The sequence below is a fragment of the Perognathus longimembris genome, chromosome 2 (genome assembly GCF_023159225.1).
Source record: "Perognathus longimembris pacificus isolate PPM17 chromosome 2, ASM2315922v1, whole genome shotgun sequence".
NCBI classification, from domain to species: domain Eukaryota; kingdom Metazoa; phylum Chordata; class Mammalia; order Rodentia; family Heteromyidae; genus Perognathus; species Perognathus longimembris.
In genome coordinates, this window is record NC_063162.1 from 95,830,555 (window position 1) to 95,850,740 (window position 20,186).

General features: G+C 34.8%; 1 protein-coding gene across 6 annotated transcripts in view; it reads left to right on the forward strand.

Moving 5' to 3' along the window:
• Positions 1–13,591, forward strand: part of Dgkb (diacylglycerol kinase beta) — a 549,587-nt gene extending 535,996 nt beyond the window's left edge. For all 6 annotated transcript variants that reach the window (XM_048337833.1, XM_048337834.1, XM_048337835.1 and 3 more), the window contains one exon: positions 13,484–13,591. In XM_048337833.1, coding sequence (XP_048193790.1) covers positions 13,484–13,591 — 108 coding nt within the window. The remainder of the gene's footprint in view (positions 1–13,483) is intronic.
• Positions 13,592–20,186: the final 6,595 nt, after the last annotated feature.

Below are 20,186 nucleotides of genomic sequence, written 5' to 3' on the forward strand. Positions count from 1 at the left end.
TCTGCCACTTGAGTCACAGTGCCACTTCTGGCCATTTTCTGTATATGTGGTGCTGGGGAATCAAACCCAGGGCCTCATGTATATGAAGCAGGCACTCTTGCCACTAGGCCATATCCCCAGCCCCTCCCTGACTTTTTTAATCTCCTAGAGCCCTTACATTTTTCATCTAGATTGAAATACAAGGCTTTAGTTTCCCTGCTCTGCCATCCACTTCCCAAAGTATCATCTTGGTCCAAAACACTGCAACAAGGTGATAGGGAGAGGAAAAAAAAAAAGTAGCTGGGATCTCCTCCATGTTTTAGAGAGCATTGTTTGTATACTGACAGATTTCTCCTCCATTATTATTTTAGGTACCTGCTACTCCTTCCATATTGCAAAGGCACTGGGATAGGATTGATCAGGATGGAAATACAAAACTTATTTTCACCTTTTGTCTTTGGTGTGATCTTTCTTACTCCATGTGACAGAGACATCAAGTTTTTCTGGTAACTTTCTGCTGTGGTTGATAGACATCTCCAGTATAAATAAAAGGGCTACATTTAAATCCTAGCTCAGAGATACAAGAAGGAACTAGCAAATAGGAAACTAATCAGTAATAGTTTGTATTCCTAATTTTTTCCCTAACCTTCCTGTAATCATCTAGTTTTTCATAGTGTGTGTGTGTGCGCGCGCGCACACACACACTCGTGCAGCTCCCGAGGCTTGAACTTAGGATTTGTGTACTCTGCCTAAGCTTTTATGCTCAAGGCTAGTGTGCCACCAGTTGAACCACAGATTCACTAATGGAGGGTTTTTGTTGTTGTTGTTGTTAATTGGAGATTTATGAGTATTAAGGACTTTCTGCTCAAGCTGGCTTCAAACAATAATCCTCAGATTTCAGCCTCCTGATTACAGGCATGAGCTACTAACCAGCACATGGCTACTTTTCAAGTATTTGTATAAATGCTGTGTATTCTGTCCATATTTTGTATCCTTTCAATGGAAAAGAGAGAGTAGAGTATGTTTACTCCCTTCTTATTGACACTGTTACTACAGCCCTCTTCCCTTAGAGATCATTGCGCAACTCTTGAGATTTGCTTGAATACTCTTATCAGCTCAGTTTATCTACAACATGTGTCCATCTGCTCACTTGAGATTTTTTAATCTATTTCCCAGTTCTTAGCTCTTTTAAAAATGCTAATCAATGCCCTAAACTTTGATTTTAAAATCTTACTCACTTTGAGAAAACTTTATGAATTTTTTCTACCTCTGTATTTTACGTTTAGACAATTTGAGACAACATCAATCTAAAATAAAATAATTGACAACACACAACTCCTTTAGTCATTTACAATGTTTAAATTAAGGTTTGGGATGTTTCTATATATCAATAATGATGTATATGGCCACAGAGGATTATTTTTAAGATTGTTTCATAAATAGAAGCACAATAAGGTTGTTGGAAATATATTATTTTACTGTGGGAAACTTTTAGGCTGTGGAGGCAATGTTAGGTTATATTCACGATCAAGAAGTAGAGAGTTATATGACACTCTTTTGACTTGTTTTTCTACCTCTAAGTTTGTCATCAGTTTACTTAGCTTATTTGCCTAAGGATAAAAAGTACAGAGGAGGAAATACCATGTTTCTAATGCTGTCTGAAATTCAGTGATGGGGAAAGGACATGAGTCCAGAACAGGCTTTCAGGCCAAGAAGATTCCTTTATGTAGTGGTGTTCTCTAGCAGATCGAACCTTCAGAAACCTCCACCGAGGCCATGGATTCCTCAGAAGCAAAATATGCCATTTTAAGAGGGAATTGTTTGGACAACTTTGCAAGACTCTATTCAAAGTTGAATATAATAAATCTCTACTTGGGAATATTACTTAAAATAGCATTTCAAATAATATATTAGAAAATATAATGATCTTTTTTTCATTAGTTTTACCATCCTTTATGTGTTTATATTTCCTTTGTTAAATTTGTTCAATTTAGTTTTTGCCAGTCCAGGAGCTTGAACTCATGGCCTGGGCAATGTCCCTGAGACATTTTGCTCAAGACTAGTGTTCTATCACTTGAGCCACAGCTCTAGTTCCAACATTTTTCTGGTTAGTTTGGGAAAAGTATCTCCCAGACTTTCCTGTCTGGACCTTTTTTCAAACTATGATCCTTAGATCTCAGTATCCAGAGTAGCTGGCATTGCAGATGAGAGCCACCAGCACACAGTTAATAATTCTTTTGATTATTAAAGATATAATAAATATTTCTGAAGTCAATTTGAGGACTGTACCATTTCTGCCATCAATTTACTTTAACTAGTAACCATATGAGGGAAAGCCTTGTAGGACAACGGAGTAAATAGAGAAGTAGAAAGATATCTATCTAGAATTTGCCTTATTTCTTTTCTATGGAAGGTGGGACTCTATACCTTCTATCTACTTTAACTTACCCCAGAGCCTAACTAAAAACAAACAGTAGCCATTATGGGCCTCTTTTATAAAATCTCAGTCACTTTGTTAAAACTCTTATTTGTCAGCTTTTTATTTAAAACTCATTCTAGGTTTTACTATTTTAAACATCAGTTTGAGCAAGCTGGCTTCTGCAACTGAAATAGTCAACTCTTCTTGCACTTTAGCAGAAATTAAATGTAGTCAGAGCTTAAAATCATTTTCACTCCTTGAAAGTAATGTTTTATGGAATTTCTGTAAGGAAGGAAGGAAAGAAACTACTTAAGAAGATAATTAGGTCAAGTAGCTATATCCAATTCACAGAAAACATAACGGTGAGCTAGAGACCAAAACTTTGGCTTCTGTTGTATCAGTGTCCTCTGATTTCAGAGAATTGCTTAATCTTCTCAAAAATGTTTCCTTATTCCTAAAGCCAATTACTGCAAATCACAAAGGAGTACTGAAAGGTTGTTAAAAACTATGACAGGTCACATTTAATAATACAAAGATGACATTAGTTATTTTAGACTGTATACTAAGAATTATGATAACACGCCTGAATTTTTTCTTTTTGTAATTTTAACTAACTTCTCTGTAATCTAGAATTATACAGAAAAAAAAACTTAGACACACGAAATTTCGTGATGGCACAACATTTCTCATTGTTTTAAGATTTGGCCAAAGTGTTACAGAAAACAAAGCAGTGACTTTTATCGTGTATTATATTTTATAGATAAATTTACATTTGCAGAAGATAATATTTCACTGTATCAAGTCTTAACTGTCTAAAAAAAGTGTGTGATTAAAGTTATCCAGAATGTGATAGTGTTGTGAAATATACCTGAAAATCTATTTACCTAACTTGATTATCCCGAGCTGATCAAATACTATTAATGTTTAGTGCATTGGTTTGACTTCTTACTTTGAAAATTTGCTAAGAATATTACTTTCATATTAAAAGTTAGCTATTGTAACTTAACACTTGCTGACGTGGTAGACACACTATTTTTAAAGCATCTTAAAGCTGCTCTAATGACTTACTTTAGAAAGAGGTGGTGGGGGAAAGATTCCAGCAAGTGAACTCATGTATTTTTAGTCATGAAAGAAAAAGAATAACGCACCAAATTATCTGTGGAAAATGCTTAGCAAGTAGGTGCATATGGTGAATATTTTTGGTGTGCCTAAAAATTTGTATTGGGACGAATATTCCAAGACAGAATGCTGATAACTTCAAGAGGGCATAACACAGTTTGTTATTTACTGACCCACAATTGTCATTGAAGGAATAATAAAATGTTAAAAAAAAGTATCGTATACTATCTTTAGATACATTTGATTAAATAAGAGTGTTGTTGTGTTCCCATATGTTTTAAGGTGTGAGTAATAGTAATCCCCCAAAAGTAGGTAAAAAAAAACTTGAAGTGACAGCATCCTTTTACCTTAGTCTTAATTGTGTTTTGCATAAATTTACATTTCTAAACCTCATTTTGTTTAGAGTCTGACAAGTTAGTGTTTAGTTCAGTATTATTTTGTGTGTTCCCATGTTACTTACTCATTAATTAGTTCTGTTTACCTGTGCATAATTTTTCCTAATTTCAAAACAGTTGCTGTTTTGTTTTATTTTTTAAATTGACAATGCAATTTACTGCATGTGTGCTTTCTAGTGCCCAAACAAAAATACCTAGTGTATAAAGCGCCAACCTATTCATAGCAGGTTGTTAAAAAATGGGGAGGGGGAGTTAGTTGTAACTAATTTCCAATTAATTTGCAGTGGCTACAGGGGAACAAAACAGTTGCACCTACTAATTAAAATTTAAAATATTCCAGGGTGTCATCTTTAGGTGTCTCTGGAATATATAATTTTCATTTTGGATCATTGTTGGAATTGTAACACCCATGAGCTTGACAGCTCTATTAATTTAAAGGTTCTGTAATACCTATTAGCACAAAACATGTAAAAAATACCATTAATCATTTATTTTAATTTTGCAGCTCTGTCATTTTCTCAGTATGTTTTAAAATTATGATGACACCATAATGTGAACAAATCAACCTGCATGAAGGGGAAATGGAGCACACTACTTAGGAAACATACTGAAGTACATTATTACTGCTTAATTAATGCCAAACTGATTAAATTTTATTGCACACAAAAAACAAATTTGAAAGTTTTTTTTCTTTGTCCTATTATATTTAAAAGTTATGCCAAATGTTGTGTTTATAATTAGACTAACTTTTCTATAGTTCTTTTATAGCAGATTCAGTTTAAATATTATGAATAAAGCTACACTGTTCTTTTATTCTGTATTTCAAAAAATGATTCAATTTTTAAAAATCAATTTGATTCTGGTTTAAAAATTACAGTTTCTTACATTTATATTCTTCAATACGAACTCTGAACCCAATAAGACAAATTTACAAAGTATCGCATATTGGTTAGTTCTCATTTAATTATTTTCCCCTACATGTTTAAGACCATTGTGTCTAATGTAGGTATATTCCAAGACTGTAAATATGCTTAAGGGAATGAAATTATAACTTTCTGACAGAATTTTAAGCTTTAAGTCATCAACTTTCAGGAAGACCAAGTTCAAAGTTCAATGTCTTCCTCTAGAGTGGGCAAGGTTAGATATAGTCCTCTAAATTGACATACACAGACAAATGCACAGGATTGATTTCTTTTCATGGTTAGAAATCAGCTTTTGGTGGGTATAAACTGCCAGGCTGGGAACTGCCTTCTTTCTTGCATTTATCTTAGTCCATACCTCTTCACACTCTTCATTTTATTTGTATGTGTTCAAACTAGAAGATAATGCAAATATATATAAATATATAATATATAAATATATATAAATAAATATATAAATATATATAATGCCTTTTATTACCAGGGGCCAATCTGCACTGCTCCAAGTTTTAAAGAGATAACCTTCTTATCCATTAATAAATAAGGAGTCCTGTGCATCAGAGGTGAGGATCTTATCAATCTCAAAGAAAAAATATCTACATAAATACTTCTGATGAAAATAAATTGAATTTCACAATTTGATGTTTCTCTCTCCTCGAATATTCAGAACAGTTGTATAAATTTCATTGAAGGTTACTTTAAAATTCAAAGTTTTCACAATACATTATACATCCTTTTACAGGGTCTCAACTGGACCCAGAAATAAATGAGGAGAAAATAACAAAGCCCCAAGAGAAGGAAAAGAGTGTCTTATGGAAAGAATCAGTTGCATTTTATAAAAAAAAATTCTGGATCAGAAAAAGACCATAGATTTGCATCAGAGAAAGGGAAATGTGAGATTTTGAAATCAACGATTAAGTAGAAATCAGAGCAGTAGGACTTTTGGAATACTCAGCAAGAACATTTAGGTTTTGGTGAAGACTCTTGAGGTTTTAAACATTAGAGTAAGTGAGGAAAGGATTTGAAGTGAGTAGTTAGAGGACATCTGTATTTGTTCATGCTTTAGAGTATGATGGTAAGAGAAAAAAACAACACTCAAGAGATAAAGAAAGTATTGGAAAGATAAAATCCAGAATATTTCATAGTAAAATGGTTATGTGAAGTAAGAAAAAGATAGCATCAAGGATGGTGCAAAGTTCTGGATTTTCTTGAGCTGCTGAATGAATCCTGAAACAATTTCTTGAAACACTGGGATGTTGGAAACAGGCGAATACAGTCTCCTTTGGTACTAGTCTGCCTAAATCACATTCCATAATCTATGTCTTAGACAATTTGTAGAGAATGCCAATCCTCATTACACCATGCAGTGGAAATAATTATAGATAAAATACCCAAATTGAATATTCAATTGAATTACCATCAAGTACTTTAATGTTGAGGAGAAAATCTTTCAGATCATTCTTAGAATCCTTCACATAGACCAAGGTAGGGGGCTAAGTTTAGAAATGGAACTTGGTAATAGAAAAATAAATACATAAATGTTTACTCATGTCCAATAAAAGCACCATATTTTCTTTTCTTCTTTGTGTAAGGGTAGAATCTGACATGTACTGAGAAGGCTGTTAAGTACTTCAGTGGAAAAGCAAATAATAATGAAATTTCCTAATGCTACCCATGGAAGTCAGAAAGCTTTGCTATCTCAGAGAAGAACAGCTAGTAAGGTGTTTCTTCACTAGACTATGCACCATTACATTTAAAGAATTACATAATATCTATTAAGTATATGGATCATTATATAAATTGGTACTTGCAGCAAATTGTTATATTCTTATAGCAAATAGAAACTGAGGATTCTCAGTCTCCTGTGGCCAGGGTCTTACAGCGTCCTCGTGATAGTATCCAAGGAAGGAACCAAACCCATGCCTCATGTTCCAACTCCATGTCCTTGACCGCTGTAATAGATGAAAAAGATCATGTAGATATTTTACATGAAATGCAACTCTTAAAAAAAAAACAACAAAATCTTCAAGTGGTGAATATATTTCAGTTACAATCATGGAGGAAATTGTTTTATTTTTCCTTCTGTTGTTCTGCTCTTTTGTTTTTTCATATGGGCAAAGATTTGAAGATGTCCCACAACAATATAAACAATAACTGGGGGTGAATTGTGCCTACAATTTTACCATAGAAACATAAGAATAACAATTTTTAAAAAACACTTTAAAAATGTCTTTGACCTCCCCGGCAACCAACACAGAGTCATAAAAATACTTTTGAATAAAGAACAACATTTATATCTTAAAAGTTACTTTCAGTCCAGGTATAGCTATTTTTCTCATAACAAGGCCAAATAGCACATCACTCCTAGGAAATGGTTTTCCTTTTCTATATACATTTAACATTCCTGTGAATTTCTTCAACAAAGACACTCCTTGATATAATATTATAAAGATGTTTGTTTTAAATTTTCATAATGATTTTTTAATTTAATACTGAATTAGACTTTAACATTAAATTGGGAAATTACTGCCAATCCAGAAAGTGATGGCTCAAATTATAAAAACCTGGGAAATTATTTTAGAAAATTAATAAATTCCATTGCTTTTTTGTTTTTACTTTTGGCAGTTATAGAACAGAGAAATCTAGCATGTACTTTGTCCCCCAGGTCATGTGTCTGTGCTGTAGGCATTTTTGGAAGGATGTAACCTTAGTCTAGAATCATGCTAAGTAACTCTCAGATAATTACTCAATTAAATTTTCCCACAAACATTTTATAGTATTTCTTTTTTATTCTGAAAACTCTATTCTTAAGGGAGCTGAAAGAAAATCCTGTGATGCCAAATTCTTGAAAAGATGAAATAGTGAGAAAATTTTAGCTAGATATAGGAAGAATATTTATGAAGTAAAATGCTATTTGCTGTGGTACTTTGTAAGAATCATGATATTATTCAGCTCACTTGAGTTCAGTGGAAGGAAAATCAGTTAAAGAGATCATACACTGATACCAAATTTGATCAGTTACTACATAATTAGATGCTGTTTTTACATATTCCCATTCCAATTCAGACCTTTTTTTTTTTTTTTTTTTTGGTTGTGGGACTTGAACTCTGGGCCTGGGCACTATCCCTGAGCACTTCAGCTCAATGCTAATGCTCTACCACTTGAGCCACAGCACCACATCTGGTTTTCTGGTGGTTAGTTGAAGATAAGAGTCTCATGGACTTTCTTGCCCAGGATGGCTTGGAACCATGATCCTCATATCTCAGCCTCCTGAGTAGCAGGTGTGAGCCATAGGTGCCTGGCTCCAATTCAGATTCTTTTACTGAATAAATTCCAATGGTAGCACTAGAGTAAAATATATACCATAGAAATAATTTTCTACTTTCATTGATTTCTCACCTGTTGGTCCAATAAAGCATGATTTTAAATTAAAATTTATTTGTTTTATTACTCATGAACATGTAGACTTAATATTCAATAATTTATTTATTTTCATCAAAACGCCACAAATTATAATCTGAATGCCAAATCTGTTCAGATGCCCATTTTTGTTAAGGATGTTTCTTGCTATCTTTAAAAACCCCAAAGAAGAGTAATATACCAAAGTGTAAAAATTATATATCATTCAAATTTTAGCTTTCATAAATAAATTTTATGGGAACGTGGCCATCCTCACTTATTTTACATGTAGTCTAAGCCTGCCACTGTTCTATAATGACAGTGCTGATTGGAGTAGATGGAGACCCCCCGTAGTCCTTAAAGCCTAAAGTCATTTACCATAGCCATTTACTCACAGAAAATACATCCATTTTCTATGTAACTTTATATGAAATATGTGATTTCTATGAAACCATCCTTCAAGTCTACACTTTTTAGTAGTAGTTCTTCAGACAAGTAGCCTTTTACTGAGAATGGCTCAAGGAGCTGGATGAAACAGCATCCCATAACAGGTATATTGAAACTTGGTGCTGTGAAATCCAAATAAAACTTGTTTTACCATTGCTACTTTAACTGACACATCATCACAGCATATATTATTCATAATATTGAAATTATGAGCTAAAATTATCACACTACACAACTTTAACAATGCAATAGAAGCAGGAAAATCACCATGGTTACTGATTTTTGTTTGTATATACTCAGGTTATATAGACCGATTATCAGGTTTTTTTTATATTTCTATTTATATATGTGGTCAGTTCATTTGAGACAGGAAAACAAAAGCAGACAGAGCCATAGTAGTAAAAATGTCTTTCTTTGCACTGGAGGCCTTCCAGAGGAGTAGGTGATTGGAAGAAATGAAAGATGTTCATGGAAGGACATCTTTCTGTTGATGACATTTCTTTTTCATTTTAAAATAATGCTCATCACTTATAAAGACATTCTAACTTTATTCTTTTTTTTTTTTTTTGTGGCCAGTCCTGGGCCTTGGACTCAGGGCCTGAGCACTGTCCCTGGCTTCCTTTTGCTCAAGGCTAGCACTCTGCCACCTGAGCCACAGCCCCCCTTCTGGCCATTTTCTATATATGTAGTGCTGGGGAATCGAACCGAGAGCTTCATGGGTAGGAGACAAGCACTCTTGCCACTAGGCCATATTCCCAGCCCTAACTTTATTCTTTTTTTTTTTTTGCCAGTCCTAGGTCTTGGACTCTGGGCCTGAGCACTGTCCCTGGCTTCTTTTTGCTCAAGGCTAGTACTCTGCCACTTCAGCCACAGCGCCACTTCTGGCCATTTTCTGTATATGTGGTGCTGGGGAATCGAACCCAGGGCCTCATGTATATGAGGCAGGCACGCTTGCCACTAGGCCATATCCCCAGCCCCCTAACTTTATTCTTTTTTTTTTTGGGGGGGGGGCAGTCCTGGGCCTTGGACTCAGGGCCTGAGCACTGTCCCTGGCTTCTTCCCGCTCAAGGCTAGCACTCTGCCACTTGAGCCACAGTGCCGCTTCTGGCCATTTTCTGTATATGTGGTGCTGGGGAATCGAACCTAGGGCCTCGTGTATCCGAGGCAGGCACTCTTGCCACTAGGCTATATCCCTAGCCCCCCTAACTTTATTCTTAATGGAATAGTTTTTGTTTCTGCCCAGATTTAGAAAGATACATCATAATCTCATGTACAATGAGATATGCAAATGACTTTTCATTTGTACTAGACATGTGCATTTTAGTTTCTTTCATATTGTCTCCTGATCCTGAGGAAAACATAATCTATTGCTTTTCATTTCTATAAACAACAGACAAAAAGGGTTTAGGGATGAGAATGTGGCATAGTAGTAGAGTGCTTGCCTTGTATGCACTAAGTCTTGGGTTCAGTTCTTCAGTACCACACAAACAGAAAGGCCAGAAGTGGCACTGTGGATCAAGTGGTAGTGTGCTAACCTTGAGCTAAAGAAGCTTAGGGACAGTGCTCAGGCCCTGAGTTCAAGCATCAGTACTGGCAAAAAAATAAAATAAAATAAAGGTTTTGTTTTCAGTTTCTGCAGAAATAAAGTTAGATTAAAAGGGAGTTGTATATATTGATGGGAGGAGAGTTTAAACACTCAAAATAATAGTTTATGTCTAAGTTAGGCTTCGTGGTTTATGCCTGTGGTCCTAGATACCCAGGAAGCTGAGATCTCAAGATCGAGGTTTGAAGCCAGTTCAGGCAGACACATTCAAGAGACTATCTTCAGTTGACCTACAAAAAATTGAACTGGAGTATGGCTCAAGTGGTAGAGAGCCAGTTGTGAATGAAAAAGCCAAGGGAGCTCAATTCAAGCCCAACATCAGCATACTCACACTCAAAAATAGGTTGTAGCTAACTGCAAATTAGACAAACCATTGTTAAACTGCTTTGGACCCAGAAACTAGGCCATATGTGATTTAAAGGTCCTATTATATAATAAGCACTGACTGAGATAGGGTTATCTTTTAAAGGAATATGAAGAGATGATTTCTTTGAAAAAGGGATGGCCAATATAAGAATATGCTACTCAATTGTTGCCTATGAGTGAAATACCAAAAAATGGGAAAAACCCAAATCTCATAGGCAACAATTGAGTAGCATATTTTACTAAGCCATCAACTAATTCCTATTTTTATATGAGTAGAAAAAGAATTCTTCTGAAAGTCTTTATTATTTGATACTAATCATCTCACTTTCTAAAATGTCCCATTACTATCCCCACTCAAAAACTGGCCAGCACCTGTAAATCAGAATTCTCTTCTGATTTAATAACCTGAGGTTATTGTACAAGTAATATTCTACAGCTGCTTCCCCTGTATTCATTTAAAATATTTTGTGTAAACTAATTCATTTTCATTTATAGAACTTAAATGTGTATATTTGTGCTCAGCCTCCTATTTCAGTATTGAATATACTTCATTTTCTCTTTCTACAGGACAATCATTTCGGAAGAGCTGTCTATTTGATTCTCACTTTCTAGTATAATTTCTGAACTGTAGTAGGAGCTGAATAAATTTTATGAAGTGAATGACACTATATTTGAGCCCATTTAACATAAGAATGCAGAGAAGTTGAAAGAAGCAGTGGCTTACAATTTAGTGTTAGTGTAATGTAAAAGTGAATAATTAAGATAGAAAATCTGGTAGAGACCATTTTCAGTCTACATAGATGGGGACATTTAGACATCTTCACTGTTTTGCTATTAATTCTCCAGTTCGTGAGTTGTCAGAAATACAGTAAAGTTGGATATCCAGAGAATCTGAGCCTGGCTTAGCCTTGTGGCCTTTACAAGTACAATTGATTTTTATACTCAAAAAAGGAACACAGACATGTACATAGCTCAACAGCTATGTACATATGACCATATAAGATGAGGATAAGCAAAAACAACTCCAAGAGAAGACACAGGAGGATTCTATTGTTGATGTTACAGTTCAAGTTCTAGGAGAATTTCCTTTGGCATATGCTACATGGTTACTGTATATGATTTTGCTACACTGGGTATTGTATATATGCCTACCTGATCTAGGGAAGGGAAAGAAAAACGAGGGTGTAAGATATCACAAGAAATGTACTCACTACCTTATTATGTAACTGTACCCCTTTTGCATAACACTTTGTCAGTAAAATTTAATTAATTAAAAAAAGAAGAAAAAGCAATCAAAATTGGTGCTGTGGCTCAAGTGGTTGAACACTAGCCCTGAGCAAAAGAAGCTAACAGATAGCACCCAGTCCTAGAGTTCAGGTGTCAGACTGGCACACACAAAATAATTAGTATCTCTCTTAACATCAGTTTAACCTTCCTATATGAGGAAGGGAAAAAGCAGCACAATCCAACCACAATTAATATAGCTCGGTGTATTTGTGATGAAACAGAAACCATCAATAGATAGAAGAAAAGCTTTATCAATAAAAAAAGGAACACAGAATCTCCAATATAATCTGATCTCAACAGACTTAAATGAAGTTGTTCATTTTTTCAAGGCTTTTAAAATATTTCTCTCTAGACTGTGAGGTGAGTTTCCATTTCCCAAAAGCCCTAGTTACTGATTTTAATGATCATGTTCCCGTGACAAACTTTATTTTTTGTTTTAGTGCTATTAGTGAATGACAAGTGAAGGATATTCATTTTAACTTGAAAATGTCAGGCATGCACTTTAAGAGATATATTCTTTGCAGCTTTTAATGAGATGGTGTTTCTTTTTGAAAGAAATACTCATCTCTGTTTCGACGGCTGTGCAGGTGACAACTGATATTTAATAAGCGATGCTTCTTGGATTAGTTGCAGTTCACTAAAGAAAATGTCTCCGATTGCTTTTAAAAAACTCTTAGTGACACTAGCCCAAAGGCAAGATGTGACCTTTTTATTACATAATGAGAATCATTTATTATCTTACAATGTATCTTAAAGTCACAGACAAAATGCCACTTTGATAATTGCTTTCAATTAGCTTTGAGCATAGCATATATTCATAAAATGTCTTCCCTAAGTTAGAGTTGAATTAGAGAAAATTGCAGACATAATCTACTTTAAGGTTGTCTCATTTAAGGTGATTCGTAGTTTTATTTCAATGAAATCAAAATGAGTAGCTTTAGAACAGTCTCTCCAAGTATTTTAAGCAAGCTTTTCAATATTTGATCCTATTCTATTACCAATTAATTAACAAATTAGAAAGCTAGTTCATCATTTCTGACCTTTCATGCATGTTAAGTTTTGACTTTCATTCTTAATGATTGTTTTGAAGTTAAGCTGTGTAGTTCATGTTGCAAGACAGAAACAATCTGATTAGCAAGATAAATAAGACTTGCTTGGTACTAAGCATATATGAGAACTGTAATGGTACATCTTTTCCTTCATTCAATAAATAATATATAAGTAATGGGCAATAAATTGCACTGGATAAGCAAAGAGCCTGAATATGGAGTTTGGAGTATAATACTATCACATATGAGGTTAAAGAGAGTATTAAATATAAACTGTAACTTCTGCTAAGCTTTATTTTCTGTTAGTACCTTTGCCATGGGAATATTATTGACACGCACAATGTTATTTTCCTTTAAAATGTTTATTAATTAATAAAATTCTGAAACTTTATTTTGACCTTGTATTTAGGCCATTTATGCAATAACCATTGAACTCAGATTCTCAGATATTGGGATTGTAATTTGGATTGCTCTACTTCTCTCTCTCTCTTTTCTCCTAGATAAGAATTACACACAAGAACCAAGCTCCAATGTTAATGGGCCCTCCGCCAAAAACCGGGTTATTCTGCTCCCTGGTCAAAAGAACAACAAACCGAAGCAAGGAATGATTCTCTTACTCTCCATTTGTAGGAAGCCAATGAGTATAATTGGGACTATGGAACATTTATGCAGGTTTTCTTTGAACCATTTTGTGTCTACTGCTCATGCAAAATCTTGGAATTGGTTTATCCATTTTGTTACTGAGCTAATATGAAATCCAGCTCTTAGGAAATATATTGTCTCTAATTTTATAGACATCATTGCATGATTACAGCAGACATGTACATGAAGTGATTCTGCATATTTTGTTTGCATGCATTCCCATAGACTTTTATCTCCTACCCACATCTTACTGCATCTTCACCTCCCAACCTGTGAAATATAAAAAGGAAATGTCGTAGGAATCATGTTTCTTGATGTGGCTCTACTCATTAATAAGTACTTATCAATAATCCTACAGAGATCACATGTGCGAATTGCTAGACTTATTTTTAGAATCAGAGTATCAATGACCTTTGACCTATGACTTAAAAAGAAACTTTAAAGATTTCTTTTATTTAATAGTTAACTGTTGTACCATACTATACCTGCATAGTTTTCCTTCAGAATCTTAACTCTTCTGAGTGGAAATTAAAATAATCAGGCATAAAGTTTTCTTGTACAGAAAAACAGAATCATTTTTTCTTAGATTTGGTTTCTAGCTCCAAAAAATGAGTAAAAATATGTTACTTGGCAGCAAATTATGGTAATAGCAAAAGCCTTATTCATTGTGTATGACAATCCAGAATAAAAATCCATAATTGTACCCAGTAAGCAAATAGGTCTTTTAAACCATGTACTCAGTTAATGTGTTTCCCACCAAAGATATGGAAAAAGCTGCTTGAGAGAAATGAGTTAATGCATAACTGAGTCAGCATTGTGGAGTAAATTTATGATTCATGTGATTAATTTATGACAACTTAAATACAGGAAGAGTGAGTGAGTAAATCATTTGTTAAGATTAAAATTTTCACCTTTCTCAGATAATAGGCCATAGGGTACAATTGAAGCCCAGTAGCCAATTCCTTGGTTATTCGGACCTTTATAAATATAGGTATTTATAATTTTTAGTTGATCAGTTCATTGCACTTGAAGAAAGCAAGTGGTTGTATCAGGTGCCTTCTAATATAGATTGGTTCCCACAACATCACAAAATTGAGCTCATTGAAGCAAAGCGTGCATGCAATTAGCCCTCTTCCACTCACCTATTCCAGCCCATTCCTGTAACATACCAGTCATTTATTTGAAAACATGCAATGACTTTCATCACTGTTTAAAGTATTCATTGCATAGTTGAATTCTCTGGTTGTTTAGAGAAATCATAAGGTTACTACTTTTCTTAGTATTTCATTAAGCCTGTGTTATAACATGAAATAATCCTGAGCAATCTTGGATATTGTTCATTCATATTGACCTGCCTCTCAACATTGCATGTCTTACGTTTTCAAACATGCCATAAGGAAAACTAGTGCTTGGAGTGCATGATTTATTAGTTTTCCTCTCTGCTCTGCATTAAAGTGCTAATGATCTATCCGTCCTATTTTTCTATTGATTCATTCATCTTTGCATAACAAATAGCATCTAGTGATGCTGTTCAACACACTCTGCATGGATTTATGGATTTCAAGAGAAATTGTTGTAACTTTAGTCCTTTGGTTTGAAAACCCAACTGAATGCTGTAACAGCAAATAACTACTTTCACGCAATGGAAGGACATATATAAAGCATACTATCTCTCTCTCTCTCTCTCTTTTTTTTTTTGCCAGTCCTGGGGCTTGGACTCAGGGCTCCCTGAGCACTGTCCTTGGCTTCTTTTTGCTCAAGGCTAGCACTCTACCACTTGAGCCACAGCGCTACTTCTGGCCATTTTCTATATATGTGGTGCTGAGGAATCAAACCCAGGGCTTCATGTATATGAGGCAAGCACTCTTGCCACTAGACCATATTCTCAGCCCCTGATACAAAGCATATTCTTAACTATTCCAGGAACATTGGATGGCAAATATCAATCAACAATAAGTTTCACTGCTTTAAAATAGGTTTGTGAACTAAAATTTAGACATAATTTAGCATTTCCAGGAACATTATGGTTGCAATTGCAAGTTCATTTCAGCAATCACTTGCCCTAGTACAATAATACCATACAAGAACAGCAATGGAAACCAAAAGAAAGTTCTAAAATGTAACAAGTGCATTACTGACATAATGTTACATAACACACACATACACACACACACACACACACACACACACACTGATTTTATGTGTCTATAGTAATAGGTAATAAATATTTTCACATCAACTAATTTTTCTACATTAGGTTGGCAGTCCTCATGTCGAAAACATATTTTGAAGCACCAAATTATTTTCTGTTTAGTACAACATGCAGTTACTTCTTGGCCACCTTTTATAGTACATGGCTTCAAGACAGCAACATATTCTGAATCATTCTTAACAATATATATCCTGCAAAACTGTTGGCTAGATAGTGGGAAGGGACAAATTAAACAACCTGCCCAGATGATATCAGTAATTGAGACAATAGTCGGCAGCTTCACTTTACTGTAAATACAGAGCTATAATTAGTGCTCATAGTAGTTGTTCACATCATCAGTCAGTAGGATTCATTGGTACTACTAATAAAGGTTCAAATATAAATCAAATTTGACTTTTTTCAACTACTTTCTTAAAGATACAAATGTGCTTGCCCTTCAAAATACACTACTCCTGGGGTTCGAAAAGTAGATTTTTTTTGTTAAATATACTTTGATGGTTTTGAAATCAGAGAAGACATTCTCTCTTTTTCTATGACAGCTTCAAGTGAAGAATATATATTTTAAGGGAAATTCTAAATGGAACATTCTATGGCATATTAAAAGACTGAGTGATGAATGGTCGCTTTATGAGATGGAAACTTTTCTTCTCTGTGTGTGGGTGTTTGAGTTGTTGGATCAATCCTTTTTAAACATAATAGAACATATTAGTATGAAATTTTAAGGTGAAAATTAACCCTGGAGTAACTTATAGGGGTCCGAGGAAAGGGGTTGGGGAAAGCTACAGGCCCTGCAAAACACTGCCATGCACTAAATCAGTAAGAGAGATTCCAGAACTAATGTAGAGACCTACAATTTTACAATGAGGAATGGAGATACACATGTGAAACTAGAAAGTTCAGAGTTTATAAATGATTTTTATTATGTTCTGTGCATGTAAATGTATGTATATATTCATTATATTTATTATATATATATATGATGTGCATACATTGTGGAAGGTGCTGGTCAATCTTTTTGTGGTGAAAGGAAAGAAATATTCAAGAACATTTTTGGGGGGGGGCTGGGGATATGGCCTAGTGGCAAGAGTGCTTGCCTCATATATATGAGGCCCTGGGTTCATTTCCCCAGCACCACATATAAAGAAAATGGCCAGAAGTGGCGCTGTGGCTCAAGTGGCAGAGTGCTAGCCTTGAGCAAGAAGAAGCCAGGGACAGTGCTCAGGCCCTGAGTCCAAGCCCCAGGACTGCCCCCCCCCCCAAAAAAAGAAAAACTTTTTTTTTGATCAGGTGAGGTGATAGCATCCAGACTAAAGCAAAAGGCTTAGATGTTGTATCCTTCTGCAGCTAAAATGTGAATCCACTGAAGGCTTAGGAATCACCTATGTGTTTCCACATTTTGTTCAGCTTTCCTTATCTATGGAGATGAAAAGTAATTATAATTTTAAATGTAGAATGTTTGAACCATGTTCTACTGGAACAAGACAAGATCTTTAGATAGTGCCATTCCTTTTTCTGTTAGCATTAGTTTTTGATCAGAAGCTGGAAAATGATCTTTTAGTGGTATTTGTAACCCTCAAAGAAATGCATACTCATAACTCACATTCTACGTAACTTACATTCAGCTTAACAATCAAACTCTAGTAACATGCTGGAAACAGGCTGGAAATTTTAAGAAAATAAATTGTTAAAAACTTGCAAAAGAGCTTTCATTTTGTGAAGGCAGAAATTTCCCTCAAAATTCCCAATTTAATTGCATTGTATTTAAATAAAGTTTGAGTAAACTCATTTGAAATCTACACATTCTTATGGTGTTTAAAATATAGGATTTGTTTAACTTTTAGTTATCTCAATTATTTTCTCAGAAAATATTTTATGAAATACCAAGCTTTTGAAAATAAAAGTGTTAACATTCTCTTATGTATCTTTCCTTGCTACCATTGCAGCCAGATTTTCTCTGTAATTGAACTGGTCCAGTAGCTCAGTAGTCAACCTACTTTAGAGACTATCCCTCCAGGGGATCTAGGTCATCCAACTTGCCTTTGGCAAGGAGAAAGAAGTCAGTGTAGCTAGGGACAGATTTTTTTTTTCTTTGAGAACTAAATCATCCAATGTTTTAATGTTTCATGTTGCAAGTTGCTACTGGAACAATTATTATTTAAAATTTCTTAGATTTCAGAATAGTTGATGAAAATAGATAATGGGATTGTGGGTATCTGAGTTATTTGAGAACAAACTGATTTCTAATTTAATGATGTGTAACAACCCATCAAATATTTCTTGAGCATTGTATTGATAAAAGGTACTTTGCAAAAGGCCTTCAGGTATTTCCTTTTTGTTTTATAACACGGTAATTTTCCATTTACTTATGTCTTTTCCTTCAACAATGTTTTACTTTTCAATGTTAGTCTTGAAGTATTTTGTTACACTTAATACTATTTATTTCATTAGTAGTAGTACTTTGTGTATATGTATGCCAATACTGGGGCTTGAACTCAGGACCTGGACACTGTCCCTGAGCTATTTTGTTGAAGGTTATCACTCTATAACTTGAGCCACACCTCTGCTTCTGGCTTTTTGGTGGTTAATTGGACATAAGAGTCTCTAGGACTTTTGTGCCCAGGCTGGCTTCTAACTGTGATCCTCAGATCTCATCCTCCTGAGTTGCTAAGATTACAAGCAGAACCTGGATATCAGTGTTTAAAAAAGTTTCTCTAAATATCTTTCCATCTGTTTTTAAAAAGTCTATTAATGACTGTATTACAGAATGAGATAATGTGAAAGCCAAAGTAAGCAAAATGAAATCCTTTTCAAATGAGGAAAAAATAATCTGATAACACAATTCAAAAGAGGAACTCTGAACGTAGCTTGTTGAAAATAGAGAATCCACCAAAGGAAAAGAAATGGAATTAAGGAAATTTATAATAAGAGAAACATAATACACAGAAACAAAGTCTTAGATGATCTGTTGCTTTATTTCAAGAAAATGGCCTTCTCTAATGTTTCTTTCTCTTTCTACATTTTTTATTACTCAAAGCCAGTTGATCTTAGGGGGAAACAAAAGTTCTGATTATATTAACAATATATTCAGACTCCAAATATTATTAGGGTCGTTAAGCCTAAGAATTCTTAAATGTCTTGCATCAAAGACACTATTTTGACCAGACCTTCCTCTCTTACCCAGCCAGCCACAGAAAGTCTGGATGAAATCACAAGTTCCTACTGCAGCTCCCATCTCTATCTAGTGGTGTCTGGAGAGACCATTGGAGGAAAGACCTCTATGGCTCACACATTCATGTCTACTGTGGTCCCTGCACAGATGCCAGCAGAAAAGTCAGCTGATCTTACATGCCCACCACCAATTTCCCTGAGTTTGCAATCTATGACTGTGAACAAAACTGCAGGATCTATGCACTTTGTGGGCTGAGAGCACACAGGAATATGTGGAAGTACTAGAAGTGCTCAGTGTCATAAGCAGCACCAAGCCACAGAAAGGAGGCTGCAGTGCATAGAGAAGGCCCCTGGGTTAGTATGGAATCAAGGGGGGTTGTCCCTCTTTTGAATCCTGCATTGTACTATCCCTTTAAATTACCTCTCATTTAAATTGATGGATCCAATTAAACCTCACCAAAACCTGGCCTATTGCAGGCATTAATGTTAATATTACTCATCACAGAAGCTTAATGCTAACACAGTGCTTACTCTGTTGTAGGCATGATTCCACACATAAATGAAAGCATTTGAGTTCTGTGCATTACCAACACCATCTCATTGCACACACCAGAAATGGAGGCACAAAGATGCTATGAAAACTTAGAACCACAATACCAGGAACATGAATAAAAGCCCAGAATAACACGGCTTTTACTCAAATCCGCACAAATAATGCTAGGACCAGCAGTCCTCAGGAGTCATCCTTTCTTCTGTTACTACTCCACTGGTTGACAGTCACAAAGGGGTCAAAAAACAAAGCAAAAAAAAACAACCCTCTAATATCTTATTTTGTATCTTATCCGCCTCAAAGTGGCTCCTACTAACAAGGTTACAAGGAAACAAAGTGACATAAGAATTGTAATTTGCAAGTTTCTAGTACTGGAATTGCAGACAGGAAAAGTGGGCTATGCTAGCCAGAAAACCACCAGCAAACTTCTACCATCTATTATCTTAATATATATCTCAACTTCATTTCACCTCCTGTTGTAATCTTTCATTTGTTTATATCTCTTTAAAAAAATTGTATCCAGCTCCAACATATGTAGTCTTCTTAAAGATATTTGAAATTATCTCTATTTTCTCTGCTTACTATTTTAGCCAACACAAGAAAAAAGCCAGTTTATAGTGTTCATCAATAG